Below are 24,021 nucleotides of genomic sequence, written 5' to 3'. Positions count from 1 at the left end.
TGTGTGTGTGTGTGTGTGTGTGTGTGTGTGTGTGTGTGTGTGTGTGTAAGTGTCTGAGGCTGGACCCGAGCCCAGTTCCTCCTAACTCCAGGGCTGGTGCTCTATTCACTGCGCCACCTAGCCACCCCTGGTTTGTTTTTTAAGGTGTTATTTTCTTCAGTAAGACTGTTGACTCACTTTTCATGATTTTCTTGGCATCATACCAATTTCTCTTCCCAATTTTTCCTCCACTTACTTGATTTTCAAAATCCTTCTTGAGCTCCTCCATGACCTGCAACCATTTCATATTTTTCTTGGAAGCTTTTGATGCAGGAGTTTTGACTTTGTTTACTTCTTCTGATTCCATGTTTTGATCCTTTTTGTGCCCCCAAAAAGATTCTATGGTATGGTTACGTTTTCTCTGTTTGCTCATCTTGCCAGCTAATTACTTGACTTTTGAGCTCTTTGCCATGGCAGAACTCTGCTTCCAGAGTGTAGAGAGCTGTGTCCCAAATTGATGGGGTTTTTGTAGTTGTTCTCAGTGCTGTTGTTAGAGCTATGGGGAGGGCACCCTCTCTACAGCCACCACAAGCTCTGGCACACCAGCTTTCCTCATCTTAGGACTACTAACCAAGACTGCGACCTTGATCTAAGCAAGTCAAAGCAAGAGTGATTACCCTCTGATTGGTTGCTTGGTCCCCCTACAATCTGCAGGCCAGGAGCTCTGAAGGCAGCCACGCAGCAGTAATGGCAGCAGCAGCTGGCTACCACTTCTGCTGCCCCAGGGGCCGGACCATGCTCTTCTCTCACCCAGGTCCAACAGAGTTCCCTATTGACCTTTTACTTTCTCTTTGTCATTTATGGGTTGAAAAGTCTGGAAACTGCCAAAGATGCCAGTGATTAACTCTCCTGAAATCTGCTCTAGCCGGTCTGTTCTGCTGGTCCAGACTGCCCTGGGTCTGAGCCAAGGTGGCTCATGTGGGACTGCGCACGGCTCCCAGCCCAGTCTGATAGACCTTTCCTGTTGGCTGTCCAGGCTGCTTTCAGCAAGAGATTTGTCTCTGTCTGTCACTTTGTGGGTTTTGTAGCTCTGAAATTTGTTTAGAGTCATATTTTTCAGGTATCGGAGGTGGTTGGAATGGGAGCTCAAGCAAGTTCCTGCTTTTACGCTACCCTTTTGGTTCTTCCCCCTAAGTCTAACTTTGAAAGAAGTATCCTCTTCAGTGAGTTTTTGAAATTCCTTTTCCTTCTGACCAAATCTGCTTTTTAAGGCATTCTTCTCCTCATTGGCTTTTTGGACCTCTTTTGCCATTTGTGTTAGTCTATTTTTTAAGGTGTTATTTTCTTCAGTCAGGTTGTTGACTCGTTTTTCATGATTTTCTTGCATCATTCTTATTTCTCTTCCCAATTTTTCCTCTATTTCTTGGTTTTCAAAATCCTTCTGGAGCTCCTCCATGGCATGCGACTAGTTCATATTTTTCTTGGAGGCTTTTGATGCAGGAGTTTTGACTTTGTTGTCTCCATCTGGTTCTGTGTTTTGATCCTCTTTGTTGCCCCCCAAAAAGGATTGTAGTTCAGTTGTGCTTCCCTTTTTTGTTCATCTTGCTAACCAATTGCTTGACTTTTGAGCCCTTTGCCATGGTAGAACTCTGCTTCCAGAGTGGAGAGTGCTGTGTCCCAAATTTGTGGGGTTTTGTGTAGCTGTTGTTTTTCCCAGGAACCTGCCTCAGAACTGTGAGGAGGACTTTCTCTCTACAGCCTCAACAAACTGTGCCATGCCAGCATTGCTCTTTACCCCAGGACCACTACTCAAGCCTACAACCCAGATTCCAGCAGGACAAAGGAAGAGAATCCTACTTCAGTGACAGAAGAGAGATTCCTGCAAATGCCCTCTGGATAGTCACTTGGTTCCCATATGATCTGTAGGCCTGAAGCTCGAAGCCACCTTCACCTCTGCTACCTTGTGGGCAGGGGCCAGACTGCACTCTTCTTTCACCCAGGGTCAACAGGGTTCTCCAATGACCTTTTACTTTTTCTTTGATGTTTATGGGTTGAGAAGTCTGTAAACTACCACAGCTGTTTCATTCTCCTAAAGTCTGCTCTGGCTGGTCTGTTTTCCTGGTCCAGGCTGTCCACGTCTGGGCCCCAAGTGGCTCATGTGGGACTGCACTCGACTCCCAGCCTGGTGCAGTAGATCCTTATTCTCGGCCTGCCAGGCTGCCTTTGATGGGAGATTTATTTCTCTATGTCACTCTGTGGGTTTTGTATCTCTAAAATTGGTTTAGAGTCTCCGCTGTGTTGGTCTGTTCTTGATTCTAAGACTAAATCTTTTTACTTCTGAAATATATTCCAAGCGCTTCACTCTGTGTATGATGGCTGCTAAATCTTATGTAAACTTAATTCTGCTCTGAGGTACTTGAATTCTCTCTGACTGTTTGTATTATTTTTTCCTTAACTGGAAACTCTGGATTTTGACTTGTGATAGTTCTGGGAATTTTCACTTTGGGATTTCTTTCTGGAGATTGGGTAGGTGGATTCTTTCAATGTCTATTTTGCTGTCTGGGCAGTTTTCTCTTATGTTTCTTGATGTACTATGTCTTTCTTTTTTTCTTTATGACTTTTAAGTAGTCCAGTGATTCTTAAATATTTCTCCTTAATCTGTTTTCCAGGTCATTGTTTTTCCTATGAGTTATTTCACATTTTTGTTTCTTTTTTTTTTTTGTTCAGTCTTTTGATATTTATTTATTTATTTTTTCCTTCTTTTTTTGGAAGGGGTAAGGCAGGGCAATTGGGATTAAATGACTTGCCCAAGGTCACATGGCTAATGTGTTAAGTGTCTGAGGCTTGATTTGAACTTAGGTCCTGATTTGAACACAGTGCTCATATTTACTGTGCCACCTAGCCACCCCGTTTTATTATTTCTTAATGTCTCATAGAATAATCATTAGTTTTTGTTTGGCAAGTTCTAATTGTCAAGGAGCTATTTATTTTCTGCAGTAAGGTTTTGTGCCTCTTAACTCATTTTTAATTTTCTTTTCATATCTTTCTTTTGGAGCTCATCTTTATTTTTATTTTTGACACTTAAAAAAATTCTTTAATTCTTCTATAATTTCTTATTGGTCTGAGTTTTTTTACTTTGAAGCTTTTCTAGTAAGTATTTTGTAGTCATTAAGTCATTTTCTTTTTCTGTGTTTGTATCTTGTGCCTCACTGTCAACATAGTGGCTCATTATAGTTGAATTCTTTTAAGAGAAAAAGAACTTGATCAAAGAGATGCTCATTCTTACAGCCTACTTCATACCTTTGCACTCTGTGTTAGTTCAGGGTTCTGAGCAGTTGGGTGGGTAAGGGATTGTCCTGCCTGAGTTTCTGTCCTTTTACATCCTTTGCTGTTTTCACAGATCTCTGGTACCTGGACCTTTTCAGTACTGGCAAATTAGTATAATTTCAGGAGAACTCTGTTTATTGTCTACCTGGTCTGAGCTCTTCCAAGTTTTTTGTCCCAGCTTGGGGTCTGTTGCTCAAGTCTCAGTAGATTGCTATTGGACTCAAAACACCATTAATCCACTGGGAGCTGCTCTGTAGGTTTAACTGAACTTCTGCCTCCTCTTGGTATAAGACTTTTGGCCTGGATATTCCACCGCAGACTTAGATTCTAAGTTAAAGGCTTTAATTGAATCCTTGCTGCTCTGGTCCTAGGCTTAGAACCAACTACATAGTTCTGTTTCCAGAATTTGTTCCTTGCTCATTACATACCTGAAGTGGCCTCATGCTATCTTGTGACTGCTCTTCTCCACCCTGGACTGTGACCTGGAACTGGGTAATGTGTGACAGAGTTGCCAGATGGCACCCATTCCAGTATGCAGTGCTAGTTAAGAGATTCCATGGGATTTCCCTCAGTCTTGGTGCTCTCTGCACTCACTTTCTCTCCTTGGGCACTGTTATGTGGCCTGGCATCCTGGGTAGTCCCCTCCTTAGTGTCCACAGAACTCTGTCTTCCTAAGCTGCCCTGGGCTGGGAAAATGACTCATTTTTTTCCTTAGCTTTTCTGTGCTTTTTCTAGATTGTTATGGAGGAGAGGTGTGCAGAGTGATCTAGGCAAAAATGTTTCTCACTTTTCCATCTTGATTCCCTCCTTCCCACCTGCACCCCCACCAATTTATCAAATTCTCAGTAGTTCATCCCCAGATTAAATATAGGATATTGATTTTCTTTTTTTGACCACAGAAACTCTTGAACATCATCTCTTATAGCAGAGAAGAGTCTCATATATACTGTTGGAAGGAATGACCATACTGACAAAAGTCAAGGTTACTGAAAACGGTCAGACATAGGAAGGTATAATTCTTTTAGTCATAGAATTACTAGCTCAAAAGTGGGTTCAGTTTTTAACTCTTTATTTTCTATTTCCTGATTGTTTTTCAAGAAGATTCATCAAGTTAACAGTTCTAAACAACAATAAACTAATAGCTAGCTTGTTTCCACACAAACCTGGCAACATTGATTTTGGGAATTAGGACCTGTGATTTCAACAATCTAGGCACGTTTCTGGTTTGGAAACTCCTGCTTAAGCAGAACACCTTAGGTGCTTGGATAGTTCCATGGGATCATTGAGAATTTAAAGGGCTTTCATATACTCACCCAACAAATAATGTTTAAAATGTTTGATGTTAGCCTTAACTTACTGATTCCTAGGCCCTCCATTTATTCCCTTCTACAACTGTCTTTACCATTTTGGTGGGTAGAGGGTAATACTTCAAAGAGTTTTTATTTTCTTCTTATTCATAATTAGAAGAATATAAACAATATTCAGTTGATGATTAACAATGGCTTTCTTTGAGAACTGCCTATAATTTTTTTTTTAACCTGAGAGAGATAGTATGGTCTAGTATAGAGGTGTCAAACATGCAGATTGCATGTAGCCTCCCCCAAGTAGAGCCCTTACATACATTAAACTACATTAAAAGTACATTAAACTGTAATTGGGAAATATTTTACAAAATAAATAAAAATACAATAAAACGTTAGTAACATTATTATCTTTTTTTCATTAAATACTTACCAGTTACATTTAAAAATTTTTAACATTAATTAAAAAAAATTAGTTCCAAATTTTCTCCCTCTTGCCTTCTTCCCCCTTGAGATGGTAAGCATATATCAGTTATACATGTAAAGTCATGCAAAACATGCCTCTATTAGCCGTGTTGCAAAAGGAAACACAAAGAAGCAAGAAAAATAAAGTGAAAAAAGAATGCTTTAGTCTGAATTCATTAGTTCTTCTGGAGGTAGGTAGCATTTTTCATCATGGGTCAGGGATGGGAAACCTTCTGCCTTGAGGCCACATGTGACCTTCTAGATCCTTGGGTGCAACCTTTTGATGGAGTCCCGAGTTTTACAGAACAAATCCTTTTATTAAGGGGATTTATTCTGTGAAGTTTGGATTCAGTCAAAGGGCTGCACTTGAAGTCCTAGACGGCCACACATGGCGGCCACTAGTTTCCCATGCTTGTCAGGGGTCCTTTGAAATTAACTTGGCTCATTGTTTTTAATCAGAGTAGCTGAGTCTTTCGTGGTTGATTGTTGTTACAATTTTGCCATAACATTATATTTTAAAAGTAAGTCAGCATGTGACTGTCCAGGATTCTTGCTGTTTGTCCTTGGTTCTCAAAGGACCATAACATCCGGGAGGTGATTCCAAGACATGCGAGTCGATTGGATTTAAGTAAGGGAGGGCTGTGCAAAGTCACCAGCTTCACTTTCTCCTCCATAGCCATCTGGGTCCAGTGGCCAAATACAGATCAAGACAACTGGAGATGGCTCATGTTGCAATGGGACCCTTGGCCTTTTAAAGTTAAGGTCTTTACCAAGTTTCAGTTTTGACTTAGACAAAGCCAGCTAGGTAAGAAATGTGGGAGGCAGTTTCCAAAAACAAACAAACAAACTAACTAACCAATCCCTCTGGGAGGGGCTGACCCTTAGAGTTTCTGTTTATTTACATTCATTTTATTCATTCTGAGCCAATCAGAGCCCTAGCAGTGGCCATGTAGGGCTTGTCCTGGAACCTGCTGTTGGCTAGTCAGTGAGAGCTGGAGTGATTTGGAATTAACGTTAAGATTTATATATAGATTAGTGGGCCTGGTTTCTCTTTTAGTTTGAAACCACCAGCATGGTGTCTCCCTCTCCCTCTGCATCGCTCTGTCCCTCCAACTCTCTGTCTTCTACTCTTTCTCCTTTCCTCTGCTGTTCCCCCTCCCTCTCCTTCCTCTCTTTCCCTTTTTCTTCCTATTTTTCTTCCTCTCCTCATTCCCTCCTCTCTCTCTTTCCTCCTTTCTCCCTCTCCCTCCCCTTCCCTTTGCCCTTTTCCTTTTCTCTCTCCTCTTTCTCCTCCCCCTCCTTTTTTCTCCTCCTCCCCTCCTCATCTCCGAATTGGAGCTCCATTTCATTAATTTTATTGGAATTGATTGTGTGATTAACAGTGTGGTTTTCTTGTGCTGGTTGGTAGAGTTTGAGTATCACTTTTTTTTTTTTTAAGCAATTGGGGTTAAGTAACTTGCTCAAGGTTACACGGCCAGTTATTTCTGGGTGTGGTGCTAAGTATCTGAGCCCGGATTTGATCCCCAGGTCATCCCGACACTGGGGCCGGTGCTCTTACTGGCTGAGCCACTTGGCCGCCCTGAGTATCACTTATTAAAGGTAGAGTACACAATTTGTTCTCTTTCTTAGACTATTCTCATTCCTTCCACAACACAGAGCATAAAGCTATCCAGAAAGTTATTGTATCTGAATGGAAAATCAGCATCCATAAAGTAGTGCTGAATGAAATTTCTCAAATTGAACATTTTGGGTGGTGCTTGGAAGAGGAGAGGGTAAACTTCAGGTAGATGATCCACATTATCTTTTTTTTTTTTTTTGGTAATTTATTTTTAGTTTTCAACATTCACTTCCATAATATTTTGAGTTTTGAATTTTCTCCCCAACTCTCTCCTCTCCCCTCCCCAAGACTGCATGCAATCTGATATAGGATCTACTTATGCAGTCATATTGAAAATTTTCACATTAGTCATGATTATGTTGGAGGAACCACATAAAAGAAGAAACAAAACAAAATAACAAAAGAAAAGGAGAGCAAATAGTATGCTTCTATCTGCATTCAGATTCCAAAGTTCTTTCTCTGGATGTGGGTAGCATTTTAACATTATAAGTCTTTCAGAATTATCTTAGATCCTTGAATTGCTAAGAAGAGCTAAGTCTATCAAGGTTAGTCATCACACAATGCGACTGTTACAGTGTACAGTGTTCTCTTGGTTCTGCTCATTTCACTCAGCATCAGTTCATTAAGTCTGTCCAGGTTTTTCTGAGGTCTGCTTGCTCATCATTTCTTATAGCACAATAGTATCCATTACATTCATATACTGCAACTTGTTTAGCCATTCCCCAGTTGATAGACATCCTCTTAATTTCCAATTCTTTGTCATGGCAAAAAGAGCTGCTATAAATATTTTTTGTACATGTGGGTCCTTTTCCCATTTTTATGATCTCTTTGGGATACAGCCCTAGAAGATGTCTTACTGGGTCTGGTCAAAGGATGGGTATGCACAGTTTTATAGCTTTTTGGGCCTAGATTAAAATTGCTCTCCAGAATGGTTGGATCAGTTTACAACTCCACCAACAATGCATTAATGTTCCAATTTTCTCACATCTCCAACATTCATTTTCCTCTTTTGTCATATTAGCCAATCTGATAAATATGATGTGGTACCTCAGAGTCATTTGGATTTGCATTTCTTTTATCAATAGCGATTTAGAGCATTTTTTCATATGACTTTAGATAACTTTAATTTCTTCCTCTGAAAACTGCCTGTTCATATCCTTTGACCATTTATCTTAAATTGGGGAATGACTTGTATTCTTATAAATTTGACTCAGTTCTCTATATATTTTAGAAATGAAACCTTTATCAGAGACACTGGTAAAATTGTTTCCCAGCTTTCTGCTTTCCTTCTAATCTTGGTTGCATTAGCTTTCTGCGAAAACTTTTCAATTTACTGTGATCAAAATCATCCATTTTGCATTTCATAATATTTTCTGTTTCTTCTTTGGTCATAAATTCTTCCCTTCTCCATAGATCTGACAGGTAAATTATTCCTTGCTCTCCTAGTTTGATTATAGTATTAGCCTTTATATCTAAATGGTGTACCCATGACTTTATCTTGGTATAGAGTATAAGATGTTTACTGTCTGCTTCCATTTTATGGCAGAGTTCAACCCACTCACATTCACAGTTATGATTACTTTCTGTGTCTTTCTCACCATCCTGCCTTCCCACCCCACCCCCATTTAAGCTTTTCTCTCTCCTTGCTCCCTTGCCCTCCTCACTATAGTTTTGCTTTTGACTACCTCTTCCTTCTGTCTGCCTTTCCTTCTATCAGCCTCCTCCCTTTACTTTCCTTTACCCTTACTACTTCTCTCCTTCTATCCACCCCCTTCCTTTTCTTTCCCCTTTCCTCTCCTAATTCCCATAGGGTAAGTTAGATTTCTATACCTAACTGATTATGTGCTATTCCTTCTTTGAGCCAAATCTGATGAGAGTAGAGTTCAAATAATGCTCATCTCCCTCCCTTCTTTCCCTCTACTATAATAGGTTTTCATGTGATGTAATTTGCCCTTGTCTTTCTCCTCCTCTCCTCTTCTCTCAGTACTTTTTTTCACCACTTCATTAGATTTTTTAATCATCACATCAAAGTCAACTTATACCCATACCCTCTGTCTGTGTCCCTTTTAAATGGCATAATAACAATACTGTTCTCAAGAGTTACATGTGTCATCTTCCCTTGTAGGGATGTAAAGAGTTTGCTAATAGCATGTTGATTTTTTTCTTTCCTGTTTACCTTTTTATGCTTCTCTTGAGTCTTGTATTTGAAGATCAGATTTTCTGTTGAGCTCTGGTCTTTTCATCAGGAAGGTTTGGAGGTCCCCTATTTTGTTGCATATCCATCTTCTCCCCTGAAAGATTATGCTCAGTTTTGCTGGGCAGTTGGTCTTTGGTTGTAATCCAAGCTCCTTTGCTTTATGAAATAGCATGTCCTGAGCCCTCCAGTCTTTTAATGTAGAAGCTTCAATGTCCTGCGTAATCCTGGCTGTGGTTCCGTGATATTTAAATTGTTTCTTTCTGGCTGTTTACAGTATTTTCTCTTTGACCTGGTAATTTTGGAATTTGGCTACAATATTCCTTGGTGTTTTCCATTTGGGGTCTCTTTCAGGAGGTGATAGTTGGATTCTTTTGATGACTATTTTTACCTTCTGGCTCTAGGACCTTAGGGCAGTTTTCCTCGATGATTTCTTGAAAGATGCTGTCCAGGCTCTTTTTTTCCTCATAGTTTTCAGATAGGCCAATAATTTTTAAATTGTCTATCCTTGATCTATCTTCCAGGTCAGTTGTTGAGATATTTTACATTTTCTTCTATTTTTTCATTCTTTTGTTTCTGTTTGACTGATTCTTGATATCTCATAGTCATTAATTTTCACTTGCCCAGTTCTTATTTTTAACAAATTTTCTTCAGTTAACTTTTGTACTTCCTTTTCCATTTGGCCCATTTTACTTTTTAAAGACTTCTCTTCCGTGAGTTTTTGCGCCTCCTTTTTCATTTGGCCGATTGTACTTAAGGGCTTGTTTTCAGCAGTCAATTTTTATCCTTCCTTTTCCAAGCTATTAACTCTCTCTTGCATACCTTTCATTTCTTTTCCTAATTTTTCTTCTATCTCTCTTATTTGACTTTTAAAATCCTCCTTGAGTTCTTCCAAGAAGGCTTTTTTGGACTTGAGACTAGTTCATATTCCCCTTTGAGGTTTTGGATATGGGTATATTAGCAATGTTGTCCTCTTCTGAATTTGTGTCTTGATCTTCCCTGTCCCCATAACAAGAATCTATGGTCATTGTCCATTTCTGCTTTTTGCTCATGGTATTTGCCTAATTCCTGACTTTTAGAATTGAACTCTCCTGCTGGAGCACAGAGGGCACTGACCCAGGCTTCTTGTGCTAGGAGCCTGGGTCCTGGTCACTGGCTTTGTTTGCTGGGTCCTCAGGTACTGGCACCTGGAGGCAGTAGGTGTCTGTCACCTTACCTGGTACTGAGCTGGGGTCAGCAACTATGGGGCTCTTGGTGTGGGGGTGGGGAGTCTGACCCCTGGGGAATGCTTGCTAAGTAAGGCCTTGTACTCTAATGTTTGACTGCTGGGGGCTATCTGCCAGCCTGGAGCTGTGCCTCTTGGAGTTGGGCTTCCTGGAGTTGTGCTGAAGTATCAGGAGATTTGCCTGCTGGAGAATGCCTGCACACATGGTGGTTCTCCAAGCTGGTGTCTAACAGTTCTTCTGTCTGTGCTAAGGCACTGGGTGGGGGATCCTGGATGATGGCACTTGCCTGCTCCACCACCCTGGGGCTCCGGATCTCCCTCTGTTTTTCTGAGGTAGGACTTGCTGCTGGTTTGCTGGGATGCCTCTGGTCCTGTACTGCTCCCCCTCCCCCTGAGTGAGAGTGACTTTACCGTTAATTCCCCAAGTTTCCCGGACTACAAGACTGCTGCGTGCACTGTCTTTCTTTCTGTTGGCTCAGCTATTCCAGGGTTTTTTCTGGGACGATATTTTCTGGGCTCACAGAGGTAAGGGAGGGTGAGAGCTATTTACTTCTTGACTTACTTACATGAAACTAGTACCATTGTAAAGGAGATAAACAGTAGCATGTTAAAGGAAATTCCTCTAAAAGTCGTTGAATCTTTGAGTTCTATTTTCCTCATTGTAAAATAGGTTTATCAATATCCTATCTTGCCTACCTTACAGTATTAAGAGAAACAAATAAAATAGCATATTGGCAGTTCTTGCTTTATAAATTTGCATTATGCAAATTTTACTCTGAGCAGTTAGAGTCAAGTACTGAAGCTGCTCTGGCTACAGGGGGTAAGGGCCCTTGCAGGGTCATGGAGGGGTTAGGGCCACACTAGGCCCTGGAAGGGATAAGAACTGGCTATACTTCAAACTGTTTGAATGAGAATATGAGAGAATGAGAGTAATGCAAAAGAATCATGAAAAAATAGTCAATGGCATGGGAAAAGATATACAAAAGTTTACTGAGGAAAATAACTCCCTAAAAATAGAATTGGCCAAATGGAAAAGAAAGTTCAATAGTTCACTGAAGAAAACAATTCCTTAAAAATTAGAATTGAAAAAGTGGAAACTAATGACTCTGTAAGATATACAATAAAATAAAATCAAGAAAGCAAAAAAAAAAAAGAATAAAATGTGAAATTTCTCATTTGAAAAACAACTGACCTAGGAACTAGATCCAGGAAAGATAATTTAAGAATTACTGAACTACCTGAAAGCCATAATAAAATAAAGGGGGGCCTGGGCAACTTCTCTCAAGAAATTATGAAAAAACAAACAAACAAAACTGCCCTGATATGTTAAAGACATTGTACTCATCAAAGTTCTTGAGTCTTTCAGAATTGTTTTCTCTTGTATTATAGTTACTGTACAAATTATTATCTTGGTCTGCTCTATTCAGTGTGCATCAGTATTGTTTTTCTGAAGTTTTTCTTCATCTTTTTGTCATTTATGACACAATGTTATTTTATTACATTCATATACTATAATTTGTTCATCCATTTTCCACTTGATGAGCACCTTGTTTCCAGTTCTCGGTTGAAAAAATGATTTGATACATATTTTTGTGGTTATAGATTCTGTTCTTCATCTTAGCTCTTTTTAGTGTCTGGGTATGGTTTTTAAATTGCTTTCCAGAATGGTTGAACCAATTCATTTCTTTGCCAATAATGACTTAGTATTCCTTTTCTCCCAGAACTCCTCCAACAATTTTAATTTTTCCTATGTCATCTTTAACATTCAGATTTGTTTGAAATGTTTATTGAGAAAACAGACATTGTAAGAAGTGAGGAAAGGAGATTGAATTTGGTTAAGGTTTTCAGGGGACTGGTGTGGATTCATTTGGGGTGGATGGACTTCTTCATTTATTGGGACACAGATGCTACTAAAGTCTCATTATAAAATATCTTTCTCTCCAGTGGGAATGTTCTTTACTAGAAACCTCTCCTACCACTGAATCAAACTACCCCTTCCCCCCTTTATTTTCAGTTCCTTCCTTTTGTTACCTCACCCATTCTATCCCTTTTTTTTTTTTTTTTAAAGCAATTGGGGTTAAGTAACTTGCCCAAGGTTACATGGCCAGTTATTTTGTGTGGGTGTTAAGTATCTGAGCCACTGAATAGGTCTCCTGACTCTGGGGCCAGCACTCTTACTCACTGTGCCACCTGGCCGCACCCCTACCCATTCTATCCTGTAGACCCTTTGAGATAACAGGTGTAACTTTTCCTTCTTGGAAGACTAGCAGTATATGAAGAATACTGCCCTGACCCCGCTTTATACTCTCTTGGTGGTCTCATTAGCTCCAGTAAATTTACCATTTTTCTGCAAATAGATCCATACATCCAGCCTCTTTGAGCTCCTATCCAGAACCATAAATTTCCTATTAAATTATTTCAAATTGTATGTATTCCCAGAGATATCTTAAGCTTATCGTATCCAAAACAGAATTTATTATTTTCTCCTCCCCTAATTCCAACCTTTTCGTCCAAATTATTCTTCCAAATTTTCCTACTTATGTCCTGTAACCCAGTTCATAACCATAATCTTGATTCCTCATTCTCCTTCCCATCACATACTCAGTTGCCAAATACTGCTTTTTCTACCTCCATAACATCTCTTACAAATGACCCCTTCCCTCCCTCACAACATTACCTCTTACTTGAATATTAAAATATTCTCCTGATTGCTCTTTGTGCCTCAAGTACTTCCTGGTTCCAATCTGTCCTTTATACAACTGCCCAGACTTGATCATGTCACTTCCCTTCTAAGTAAACTTCATTGTCTCCTTGTGTCTCTGGTATGAAATGTAAACTCTTATTAGGCTTGTGAAGGGTATAAAACCCTTCACAACTTGACCCCAACCAATCTTTCCACTGTCATTGCACATTGTTCTGCCAAACTGTCCTCTCTCTACTATCATACACTGTACTCTGACTCTTGTATGTGTGACTTTGTACGTGTGACTTTTTACTCTCCCCACCCCCATGCCTGTATGGCATGTATTTTCTCCTCATCTCTCCCTAATAGAATCTGTCTTCATTCAGGATGGAGCTTAGGAGCTTAAGTGCCATCTCTAACCTGAAGTCTTTTCTTATACCTCTAATTTTTGTCATCCTCCCTCTGAAAGAAATACAAATTAAAACAACTTTAAGCTTCCACCTCACTCCTATCAAATTAGAAAAATAATTAAAAACAATTAAATTCATTGTTGTGTGAGGTATAGAGAACTGTTCATTGCTGGGTGAATTATAAACTTTTAGGATCTTTTTGGGGTAATAGGAAAATAATCAAGTCATTATCAAAACCATAAGAGCTGTCTTTTCAAAGATTTTCATAGCAGTATTGCTTACTTCTGGATTTTTTCAGTTTCAGTGTTAAAGGTCTTATAATAGGGGAATGATCAAATAAATTGTGATATACTAAATAATGAAATACTGTAATGAAATTAAATAGATACATGTAGGAGGCATAATATAACTATATATGATGAAATATTCTTAAAAAAAAGAAGCAGAAGGTCATAGCACACACTAATTATGACCATATATAAGACTGGAATTCATAATATTTTTTTCTTACATCTAATTAATCTAATTCTTCTCTCCTTCCCCCTTCAGTTGAGTAGCGAGGTAAAAGTTGCCCTTTCTTTTTTACCCTCAGCTTCTCTTGTTTTTTGGTTTGTTTTTTTTTTTTTTTTGCATCTTTTCCTAAAAGGAATTTCTTTTCCTCATCCTCATCTCTTCATTGTAACCTAAGATCCATGGAAACTTAAGTGAACTTGGAGAAAAAAAAATAGATTTTTCATTTCAACATATTTAGTTTCCCATATAACCCCATGTATTTTACTTTGTGCATGAAAAAACATTTTTCTGAGAAATCCATAGGCTTCATCAAGCTACCAGAAGCCCTTGACTCAAAAAAGGTTGAGAACCCCATATATAAAAGGATAAGTGAATAAGAATAAATGAACAAAAAATTTATATGGAAATTACAGAGACTTAGAGGATATGTATAAAATTTTTTGACATTTTATACATTGGAATTTCATTTTTGGGTCAGATAATCCTATTTTTATGGATATATTTTTGCACCGCTGTTATTGCCAAATATATTCCTTCTCTTTCCCTCCCCAGAATACTATCGTTCATAAAAATAATTTTTTTAGAAGATAAAAAACTATATAATATAGCAAGTCAATTGCATACCACTTGTGACTGATATTATAGTTGATATTTCACACCACAGACTTCTGCTTTTATAAAGAGGAAAGGGGATGTATGTATGTATGTATATGTGTAAGTATATCTCTATAGCTTTTGAGAAACATATCTAAACTTTATTGTAGGCTTCTGGGTTGCATAGGAAGGGTATGTATGTATTTATAGCTATTGAGAAACATATCTAAACTTTATTGTGGTCTTCTGGAAGGGGGTTGTGGGGAGGGAAAAAAAAGAACAAAGTAAAAAAGTGTACAGCAGAGAACAAAAGGAAATTCACAAGAAAGCAAAGAAAAGATCGATAGTTCTCAACACCATGGGTATTCTTTATCATATAGGCTTTCTTGAAATGAAAATTTGTTCCATATTTTTAATCCTCTCTGTATGTTCTGCTATGCACTTGTCATGCTTTTATTTCTTCCTAACTTTGTATATAAGTTCCACTTTTTAGGTTTATGATATGTCTTTTTTTGTTTCTTTTTTCTATTCTCTATTTGTGTTCTGGCATTTGAGTCTAAAATAAAATTTTGGGAAAAAAAGAAAAAAATAAAGAACAAAAAAATCAAAGAGGGAGAAGGCATTGCATTTTCTAAACTATTATATAATGCAAAACTTGGTTATTATATTTATAAAATGCTCAGTTATTTTTCTTTTGTTGTTTCCATGTACATTTTTGTAGTTATGTAAATATGTTTGCGGTTTTCCTGGTTCTGATTGCTTTATTTTAATCGGTTCACTTGTCTTTCCATGCTTATTTGAATTCTGTGTTTTATTCTTTTGGCCTGGCTATATTACATTACATTCACGAACCTATTTGCTCAGTATTTATATAATTCTTTAAGATTTACAAAGGGCAGGGTGAAGGGAGGGAGAAAAAAATTTGGAACTCAAAAGTCTTGTAAAAGTGAATGTTGAAAACTATTTTTGCATGTAATTGGAAAAAATAAAAGTGGGGGAAAAATATGCAAAGGCCCCTAATGTATGTTACCTCCTTTGACTCTCACATAAAAAACTGAGGCAAGTGCTGTTTTTATTTCTAATTTTACATGTAAGGGAACTGGGGCTGCAAGTTAAGCAGCTTATCCAGGGTTTGTAGACATAATAAATGTGGCTGAAATATTTGAACTTGAGTCTTCTGAATTTGTCTGGCACTCTATATTACATGTAGGACCTTTCTGGTTTTGAGCTTCTTAGGGTATATATGTAGAAGTGGCCAAGCTTATGTTGACACTTTCGAAAAAAAAAAATCAAAACCCACACATTTACAAATTGTTTTCCTGATTGGTTAAACCAAATCACAGCCTCACTAACTATGTATTAAGGTGTATATTTTCTTCTTCTCTCTCTTTTTTTTTTTTTTTTTTGCTTTTTGGAGGGGGGAGATAGGGCAGTTGGGGTTAAGTGACTTGCCCAAGGTCACATGGCTAGTTTTTGTGTTAAGTGTCTGAGGCTGGATTTGAACTCAGGTTTTCCTGACTCCAGGACTGGTGCTCTATTCACTGCGCCACTTAACTGCCCCATAATGAATCCTCCCCCCTGCCTTTTTTTTTTTTTTGCTTTTTATGGAGGGGAAAGGCAGGGCAACTGGGGTTAAATGACTTCCCAAGGTGTCACAGCTAAAAAGTGTTAAGTGTCTGAGGCTGGATTTGAATTCATGTCTTCCTGACTCCAGGTGCTCTATTGACTGTGCCACCTAGCTGCCCTGTACATCTTTTTTATAGCCCTTCCAACATTGACTAATTTTGTCTTTTGTTATCTTTTCCAATTTGCTGACTATAAAGTAAATGCTTAGAATTGTTTTTATTTACTTTTATCTTAGTGGTGATTTGGGGTATTCTTTCATAATAGACCAAAATTCTATTTTGGAGAACTGTTTGTATGTAGAATGAAGTAGAAAAACAAAGAAACATAAAATAAAACACTTTAAAGCTTCTGACCACTCATCTGTGAGAATGGTTTTATGTCTTAAATATTTGTGTTATTTCTGTATATATATTTTGGATTGAGAAAGGGACTACATTTCCTTGCTATAGGAACTCAGGTGATTAACTCCCTCCTTCTTTTTGTCACGAGTTCTGAGGTTGAGTGATTTGCCTAGGGTCACATAGCTAGCATATATCAGAGACCAGTCTTTTGAATCCAGTTCTTCTTGGCTTCCAGGTCAGCACTCTTCTCTATGCACCTGATCTAGTTCTCTTGTAATTTTTTTTTTTGTGGTTGTTAACATTTTACATTTAGTTTGTATATCCATCTTAACTTTATTGTTGCATATGTTATACTAATTTCTGCCAATATACTTTTTAGTTTTTCTTAGCAGTTGTCAAATAAGAGTTTTTTCTTAAGTAATTTATGTTCTTTACTTTATTGAACAATGGCTTAAGGAATCTGAGCAAAGTCACTAATTGTGTTGATTAATATTCTTTTTACTAAATTATAAGAAAATTAAAACAATTTTAAAAAAACTGAAAGATTTATTCCCTCTTTTCTCCACCAAATACACATGTCAACTAAAAAATAATAAAAACTTTAAAATTTGAAACTTATTTTCCATAATAGAAAAAGATTAGAGATTTCTAATAATAATAGGTTAGAGACTTAAGATTTCCCTAAAGGAATCTTTTTGTTGAGTTTATTAATTTTATATGATTGGAATAAATTTTAATTTCTTAGTGGTTAAGTAGTAACTTCATTTAGCATCTAATATTTTTATTATTTTATGAATCAGCCCTGGTTAGTGTTAATTGCTTTTTTCCTTCTTTTAGTTGACTATATTGTGGAGTATGACTATGATGCAGTACATGATGATGAATTGACCATTCGAGTTGGGGATATCATCAGAAATGTGAAAAAACTAGAAGAGGAAGGATGGTTAGAAGGAGAACTAAACGGAAGAAGGGGGATGTTTCCTGACAATTTTGTTAAGGTAAGTAGTCTTTGGTAACTTTTTTCCATTTCTTCTGGAAATTTGGAGCTTTATGTTAAAAAAATGTATTAGGAAAAATTCTGTGGTGTTACCTTTTAAAATACAGGTCAGATCACTTTGGAGTAGGTTATTAACTTAGCTGAGTTTTTGTCTTGTGATGCATAGTAGTAACAGTGCTTTGTATATCTGTATGATGATGTCTTTATAAAGAATAATATCATATTTCAAATGTTTTTCATGTAGCAGTTATGCTTTAATGATGACTAATGTTTATATAGCTCTTTAAGTTTTGCAAAGTGTTTTACATATATTATTTCATTTGATCTTCATAATATAAATACTGTTATCCTCATTTTACAGATGAGGGAACTGAGGCTGAGAGATGTTAAATGACTTACCCATTATCACCAGCTAAGTAATTGTCTGAGGCAGGATTCAAACTCAGATTTTCTTGATTTAAAGTTCAGCAGTATATTCACTACACCAAACTTCATATTGACAAGATTTTCTGTATTTTTGTTGTGATTATTTTTTTGGCTTTTTTTGGAGGGGGGAAGGCAAGTCAGTTGGGGTTAAGTGACTTGTCCAAGGTCACATGGCTATTTTTTGTGTTAAGTGTCTGAGGACGGATTTGAACTCAGGTCCTCCTGACTCCAGGGCTGGTGCTCTATTCACTGTGCCACCTAGCCACCCTTATTGTTATTATTTTTAATGAAAAAGTACCTGGTAATATACTTTTTGCATTATAGGAGAGCTGATCTGTTTTGTTTGATTTTGATGATAAGGAACACAAATTTTAAACCCCAATTAAGTGAAAAATGTCCCCTTAAAAAAGACTTCCATTTTTCTTATTAGTAGACCTACGTTATTATTAAAGTGTACCAAAGTATTGAATCTTGAATTTAATCAATACAAATTTTGTGGAAATTTATTTTTTTTCTCTTTTTAGTTCTCCTGTGGTAGGAAATATGCATTTCCCAAAAGCACTTCACTGTGCAAAATCACTCAAAAACCACAGAGTTCATAGGGAAAATGCAGCTAGAGTTACACTACTTAAAAACTTCATTAATTTTCTCATTGTTCATTCCATTGGTTATAATCCTTCTTTACAACATGACTAATGTTCAGTGTGAAGGTATTTGTAGAACCTATATTTGATTACATGCCACTATGGGGGGGAGGGGAAAAATTTGAAACTCAAGAGATTGTGAAACTGAATGTTGTAAACTAAAAGTAAATAAATTCAAGAAAAAATTTAAAATACTTCATTAATGACACATTTTAAAGAAAGATGGAAACTTAATAAATACAGTAGCACATTTTTGCGCATATTAAATGCGCAAATAAATTAGTTAAAAAAGCTTAATTACTACAGTAAGTAGTGGCAATGTGGTGGTGTCCATGGCCTCAGAGTGCTTGGTCTTTATTTGGACTCTCATGGTTAGGCTAGAAAAGTCTTTTGGAAGTTGTCCAGTTGGCTTCAGGACTGGAGGCTCCCTCTAAAAGTGGGTGATGGGGTTGTGGTAGTTCAGACCAGCTCTTCTCTGCCCAGAAATACTATTGCATCAAAAGAACTGCAATAAATATAACACTTTACCTTGACAAAGACCTGAGCTTTGCTTGTGGAAGTGAATGTGAGAAGGATTGCAGCTTATGAGTTATTGTTAAGTGGTAGTTTTCTATATTCAAGTAGTTTCTTGAGAAAGAAATGGAGCAGAAACAAACTTAAAATTTGAGTTATGCTTAAAGCATTCCTTATATAAAAATTACATTAGAACAACTTTACATTTTTGAAATATGTATTATAGCTTAATTGACAGTACCTATATAATATTCTTGACTTTGGCTCTTGGCCTAAAAAGTTTAAGGCTATTCACAGAAAAAGTTTGCTGACATTAAGACTAGAACAGGGATGGGGAATCTGTAACCCAAGGCCACATGTGGCCCTCTGTATCAGCAAGCACCCCAGTGTCCCCAGGGTGGCTGCTAACACAGGTTCTTGGATCTGCTTTGATAAAGGAAAGCAACTCAAAATGGGTTAACAAGCTTACTTTAATCAGTGAAACATATATCGTTTACCTAGTTCAGGAGAAAAAGGTCAGCACCCCGAACTTCAGAGTATACAGACAGAATTATCAAGACAGAGAAACAGATCAAGGTTTCCAAACTGTCCAACCATTACATCCATACCAAATCACAGTTACCATCAACATCTGGGGGGGGCGGGGGCTCTCAACAACGGCTTCCCAGAGTCACATCTGATCAAATCACAGAACACTTCTCAAAGTGATCCCCAAAGCAAAGCCTCACATCGGGGATTATATAGCCTTCTCCTGGGTCAGAGAATGTAACCACCCTCTTGACCCACTGCCCAATCATACATTATCGAGATGTGGGCATTTCTGAAAACCAAACCTCCTGCCACAGGCTCCATGTGACCACATTCAGCCTATTAGGAGGCAGAGTATATTTTCAAATCAAGGAAGGTTCTCAGAGTCTCTTAAGCCTATCAAAGGGCCTAAGGGCAGGGAAGATCTTTAAATTTGGATTTCCATTACACCCTCTAGGTCCTCAAGTGTAGCCCTTTTACTGAATCCAAACTTCACTGAACAAATCTCTGTAATAAAAGGATTTGTTCTGTAAAACTTGGACTCAGTCAAAAGGTTGCACCTAAGGACCTAAGAGGCCACATGTGGCCTCAGGGCTGCATGTTTCCCATCCCTGGGCTAGAGCATTGAGTCAGTTCTACTGTGATAAAGTTTATAGGGATAGATAAAAACTCTTAGGGTTTTTTTAAATGTTATTTAAAAACAAACAAAAACCAATCCTAGAACATAAAAAAAGACCACGCATAGCTAGAGTAGCATTTTACCTGGAAAAAGCTAGAGGTTTTAGTGGATTGCAAACCAAATATGATACTGTAACAGTGTGTCATGGTAGATAAAAAAAAAACCAAAAAACTTTAAATGAAATCTTTGACTTCTTTAAGAGGAACCAAAATGTGGCTTAGAGGACTGAGAGCTAGCCTAGTTGTTGAAAAAACTGGGATTCATATGCTTTTATTGACTTATACTGTCACAAACTTTTTAGTACTCTATGCAACTCTAAGATTATAAGTGAAGAAAAGGACCTACATTGGTAGAGGGAGTTTCTTATTCAGAAGCTGCCTAAATGAAGGAAATCTCACAGGTCCACTTGTGCTTCAATTCTTCATCAATCTCCTGGTGACTATAGCAGCAAGCACCCCAGTGTCCCCAGGGTTGCTGCCAACACAGGTCTTAGATCTGCTTTTCTAAAGGAAAGCAACTTAAAATAGGTTGACAATCTTGCTTTAATCAATCAAACATATCATTTACCTAGTTCAGGGGAAAAAGGTCAGCACCCCAAAGTTAAGAATATACAGACACAAACATTTCAAGCAGACATCTGTCCAACCATTACATCCATACCAAATCACAGTTACCAGAGAGGGAAGCATCAACATCTGGGTTTTTCAAAGGGGGGGGGGGGGGGGGGGCTCGACAATGGCTGCCCAGAGTCTGGTCTGGTCAAGTCACACAACACTTCTCAAAGTGAACCCCAAAACAAAGTCTCACATCAGGGATTATATAGCCTTCTTCTGGGTCAGAGAATGTAACAATCCTCTTGACCCACTGCCCAATCACAAAACACCAAGGTGTGGGCCCTTCCTGAAAAACAAGCCTCCCACCACAGGCTCCAGGTACACTTAACCTAGGGGCAGGGAAGATCTTAAAAATTTACATTCCTATAACAATGACCTAGAATGATTGCAGGGCTCAGTCTTGCCTCAGTCTCTGCACAATGCCCACCATAAATTGATTCATTCCCCTTTTGGGGCATTGATAGGCTGCAGTTGAATTTAAGGGATCAGACTGGTCTCAGGACTCCAGTAAGATTTTCTTGAAACAAGCTGACCATGTTTCCTGTTGTGGTTCAGAGGGAAGCATGAACTGAAATCTTGAATTATTCCGGATGATGGCTTGATGGGCATTGAGCTTTTTGGAACTGCCAAGATTTAGATCCCACTGATTTCAGGGACTGTTATTCTGGACCCTTGGTTCTTTACCTCTGTAATAGGTACCTTCAAGTTTCTGGCAATCTTGTGTAGTCTTGGAATGGAAGGAGGAGTTTAATGGTGTTTTGCTTTGAGGTTCTTATGGTTGCTTTGTACACAGGCAATCAGGGATTGATGTCAGCAGCCTAGCCCTCTGGTCTGCTGAACCAACTATATCTTGAATGTGGTCTTAATACTTTTTAAGGAAAAATTAACCCAACTTGAATTGAGGAGAGAAAAACAGGGATATTGGTCCTACTACACCCTGGGTATATAGCATTGCATGGGCATCTCCTGTACATCACAATACTTGTGGCATAAACATGACTCGGAATTGTCCATAGATAGGTTTTTTTTGTTTGTTTTTTTGGAGGGCAATTGAGGTTAAGTGACTTGCCCAAAGTCACAGGGCTAGTAAGGGTGTCAAGTGTCTGAGGCTTCATTTAAACTCAGGTCCTCCTGACTACAGGGCCAGTGCTCTATTCACTGTGCCACCTAGACACCCCAATAGATAGTTAAAATACATTTACTATACTCGTTATTTTAGAAAGATTTCCATTAATAACTATTAAAAATATAATTTAAATTATTTATTCAACTGTACTGAAAATAGTGATATCTCGTGTGTCTCTTTTCTCCAGGGTTCTTTATAGAGGAGGTTTAAATGGAAATGTACTTTTTCTGAAAGGGTTCATAGAGGTCATCTAATCTAATTCTCTCATTTTACAGAAAGAAAAAAGAGGCATAGAAAGTAACTTGGCAAAGGTTACCCAGTTAGTTAGTCCTAGGGCAAGGATTACAAGCCAGGTCTGCTTACAACCTCTCTAGTGATCTTTTCACTATACCAGATCACATTTTGCATCTACAACTTTTTAGCTTCTGTTTTGATAAAACTGAAACCCAACAAAATGATGCCTTAATCCTTTTGTTAGAAATATCTTTCAGGGAGAGGAGAGGGAGGGGGAGGAAATTTGGAATTCAAGGGATTGTTGTAAACTAAAAGTAAATAAATAAATTCAAATTAAAAAAAGAAACATCTTTCAAAATGTGGCTTGATTTGGTACAAAATTTTCTCGATTTATTTTCTTTCATTAGTTTATTATACAACTCACCTTTTCTTATTTATAATTGTTAGCTAAAAATGCAAGATATTTTTCAGTATTCTTGAGTGATTTTTAAGTTGAGCATAGATTTTAAATCCTCAGATATTGCTTTGGTAACACCATAGTTCCCAGTAGCTTCAAAAATACTCTCCTATTAAGAATTTGAATGATACTTAGGAACATTAGACATCATGGATAATAAAGTAAGAAAATGAGATTGATCTCAATGTTGTAGCGATGGGGAAGCCAAAATGTAAATACCTGCTTGCTGCCCTTCAAATTAACCCTGATTTCTGTATTGCAGCTGGATTTTTAGGGTAGTGTATAAAATGCAAGATTAATTGAAGAAGATGAAGTGGAAGAAATGTGAAGGTGGTGAAAGGAAGGATAATGAGTTAGGGTATCAGAGGTTATATGGATACTGTTTGCATTACTGTTTTACCACTCACATAATCCTCTACCCACTGTAATAATCTTTTACCTCCCCCTGAAATTCGGGGAATTTGTATTAAAAATAGGCATTCCTTGATATGCTTTTGGTCTCTTTTGCCATAGTTTTGCTACATAAAAATATTTTCCATATAACTGTCATTAATAAATATTGTGATTTGATTTTGTATTAGAATTTAATAATTTAGAATCTCGAGGACTTATTTTGCTTTATTCTTTTAATTTCCCCTCTTTATAGGAAATTAAGAGAGAGATTGAACCCAAGGAGGAAAATTTTCCTTTCAAACGGGATAAACCTGGAAATGTAGCCAATCTTGTACAACGCATAAGCACTTATGGACTTCCAGCAGGAGGAATTCAGCCGCATCCCTTAACCAAAAATGTTAAGAAGAGTATGTAAAAACTTTCTTTCTTTTCTAACCTTATAAAATAATGTCTGAATGATTTAAGAGAGCAGCAATCAAATTACATGGATCATTTGTGGTTTAAGGCTGTCATTTAAACTAGTTACTCATTTCCCAATTCATCCAGCTGGAAGTGACCTCCCCTTCTTTTCTTCTCCTTGTTCTTTGTTTTTATGTTTTTAGGCACTTAGATTCTGTTTTGTTTTTATTACATTTGCTTAAGTGTACTGGTAAGAGCACTAATTTTAGGATTTTGAATTCATGACACTGCTGCTATTACTTGGGCCAAGTTTCTGAACCTTTAGTTTCCTTATCTGTAAAACAGGAACAATAACAATACTTTGACCTACAATAAAGGCTGTCCATCTAAACTGCTATTTTAAGGATGAAGGTGAGAGGCAGCAGCTTATTCAGATACAGGACTATTTTTGTTTCAGGAACATCTCTGTTGAAAAATCTTGCCTCTGATCCATGTTAGTTACATGATTGTGAGCAAGTGACAGTCTTTTAGTACCCCAGGTCACTATCCAGAGATTATAATTTGAAGAAGAGTTACAGAACCTTTGTGGAAGGAGGGAATTTCCTATACTGATAAAATCACAGGTTACACATCTAAACCAGAAAAAAAAATTTCTCTTCTATTCTAAGTTTCTTGAGAGCAGGTACATATTTATCTTTGCATCAGCCTCAGGTTCTGAGTAGTTAGTTTTTTTCC

General features: G+C 37.6%; 1 protein-coding gene across 4 annotated transcripts in view; it reads left to right on the top strand.

Moving 5' to 3' along the window:
* Positions 1-24,021, top strand: part of CD2AP (CD2 associated protein) — a 167,760-nt gene that overhangs the window by 30,452 nt on the left and 113,287 nt on the right. For all 4 annotated transcript variants that reach the window (XM_069065803.1, XM_069065802.1, XM_069065804.1 and 1 more), the window contains exons 2-3: positions 17,114-17,274; positions 23,141-23,294. In XM_069065803.1, coding sequence (XP_068921904.1) covers positions 17,114-17,274; positions 23,141-23,294 — 315 coding nt within the window. The remainder of the gene's footprint in view (positions 1-17,113; positions 17,275-23,140; positions 23,295-24,021) is intronic.

This window comes from Petaurus breviceps, unplaced genomic scaffold (assembly GCF_028583685.1).
Source record: "Petaurus breviceps papuanus isolate PSGF00001 unplaced genomic scaffold, PetGlider_PUasm1.0 90701, whole genome shotgun sequence".
Lineage (NCBI taxonomy): Eukaryota > Metazoa > Chordata > Mammalia > Diprotodontia > Petauridae > Petaurus > Petaurus breviceps.
The sequence above is the reverse complement of the archived record's forward strand: the minus strand, read 5'-3'. Positions and strand labels throughout refer to the sequence as shown.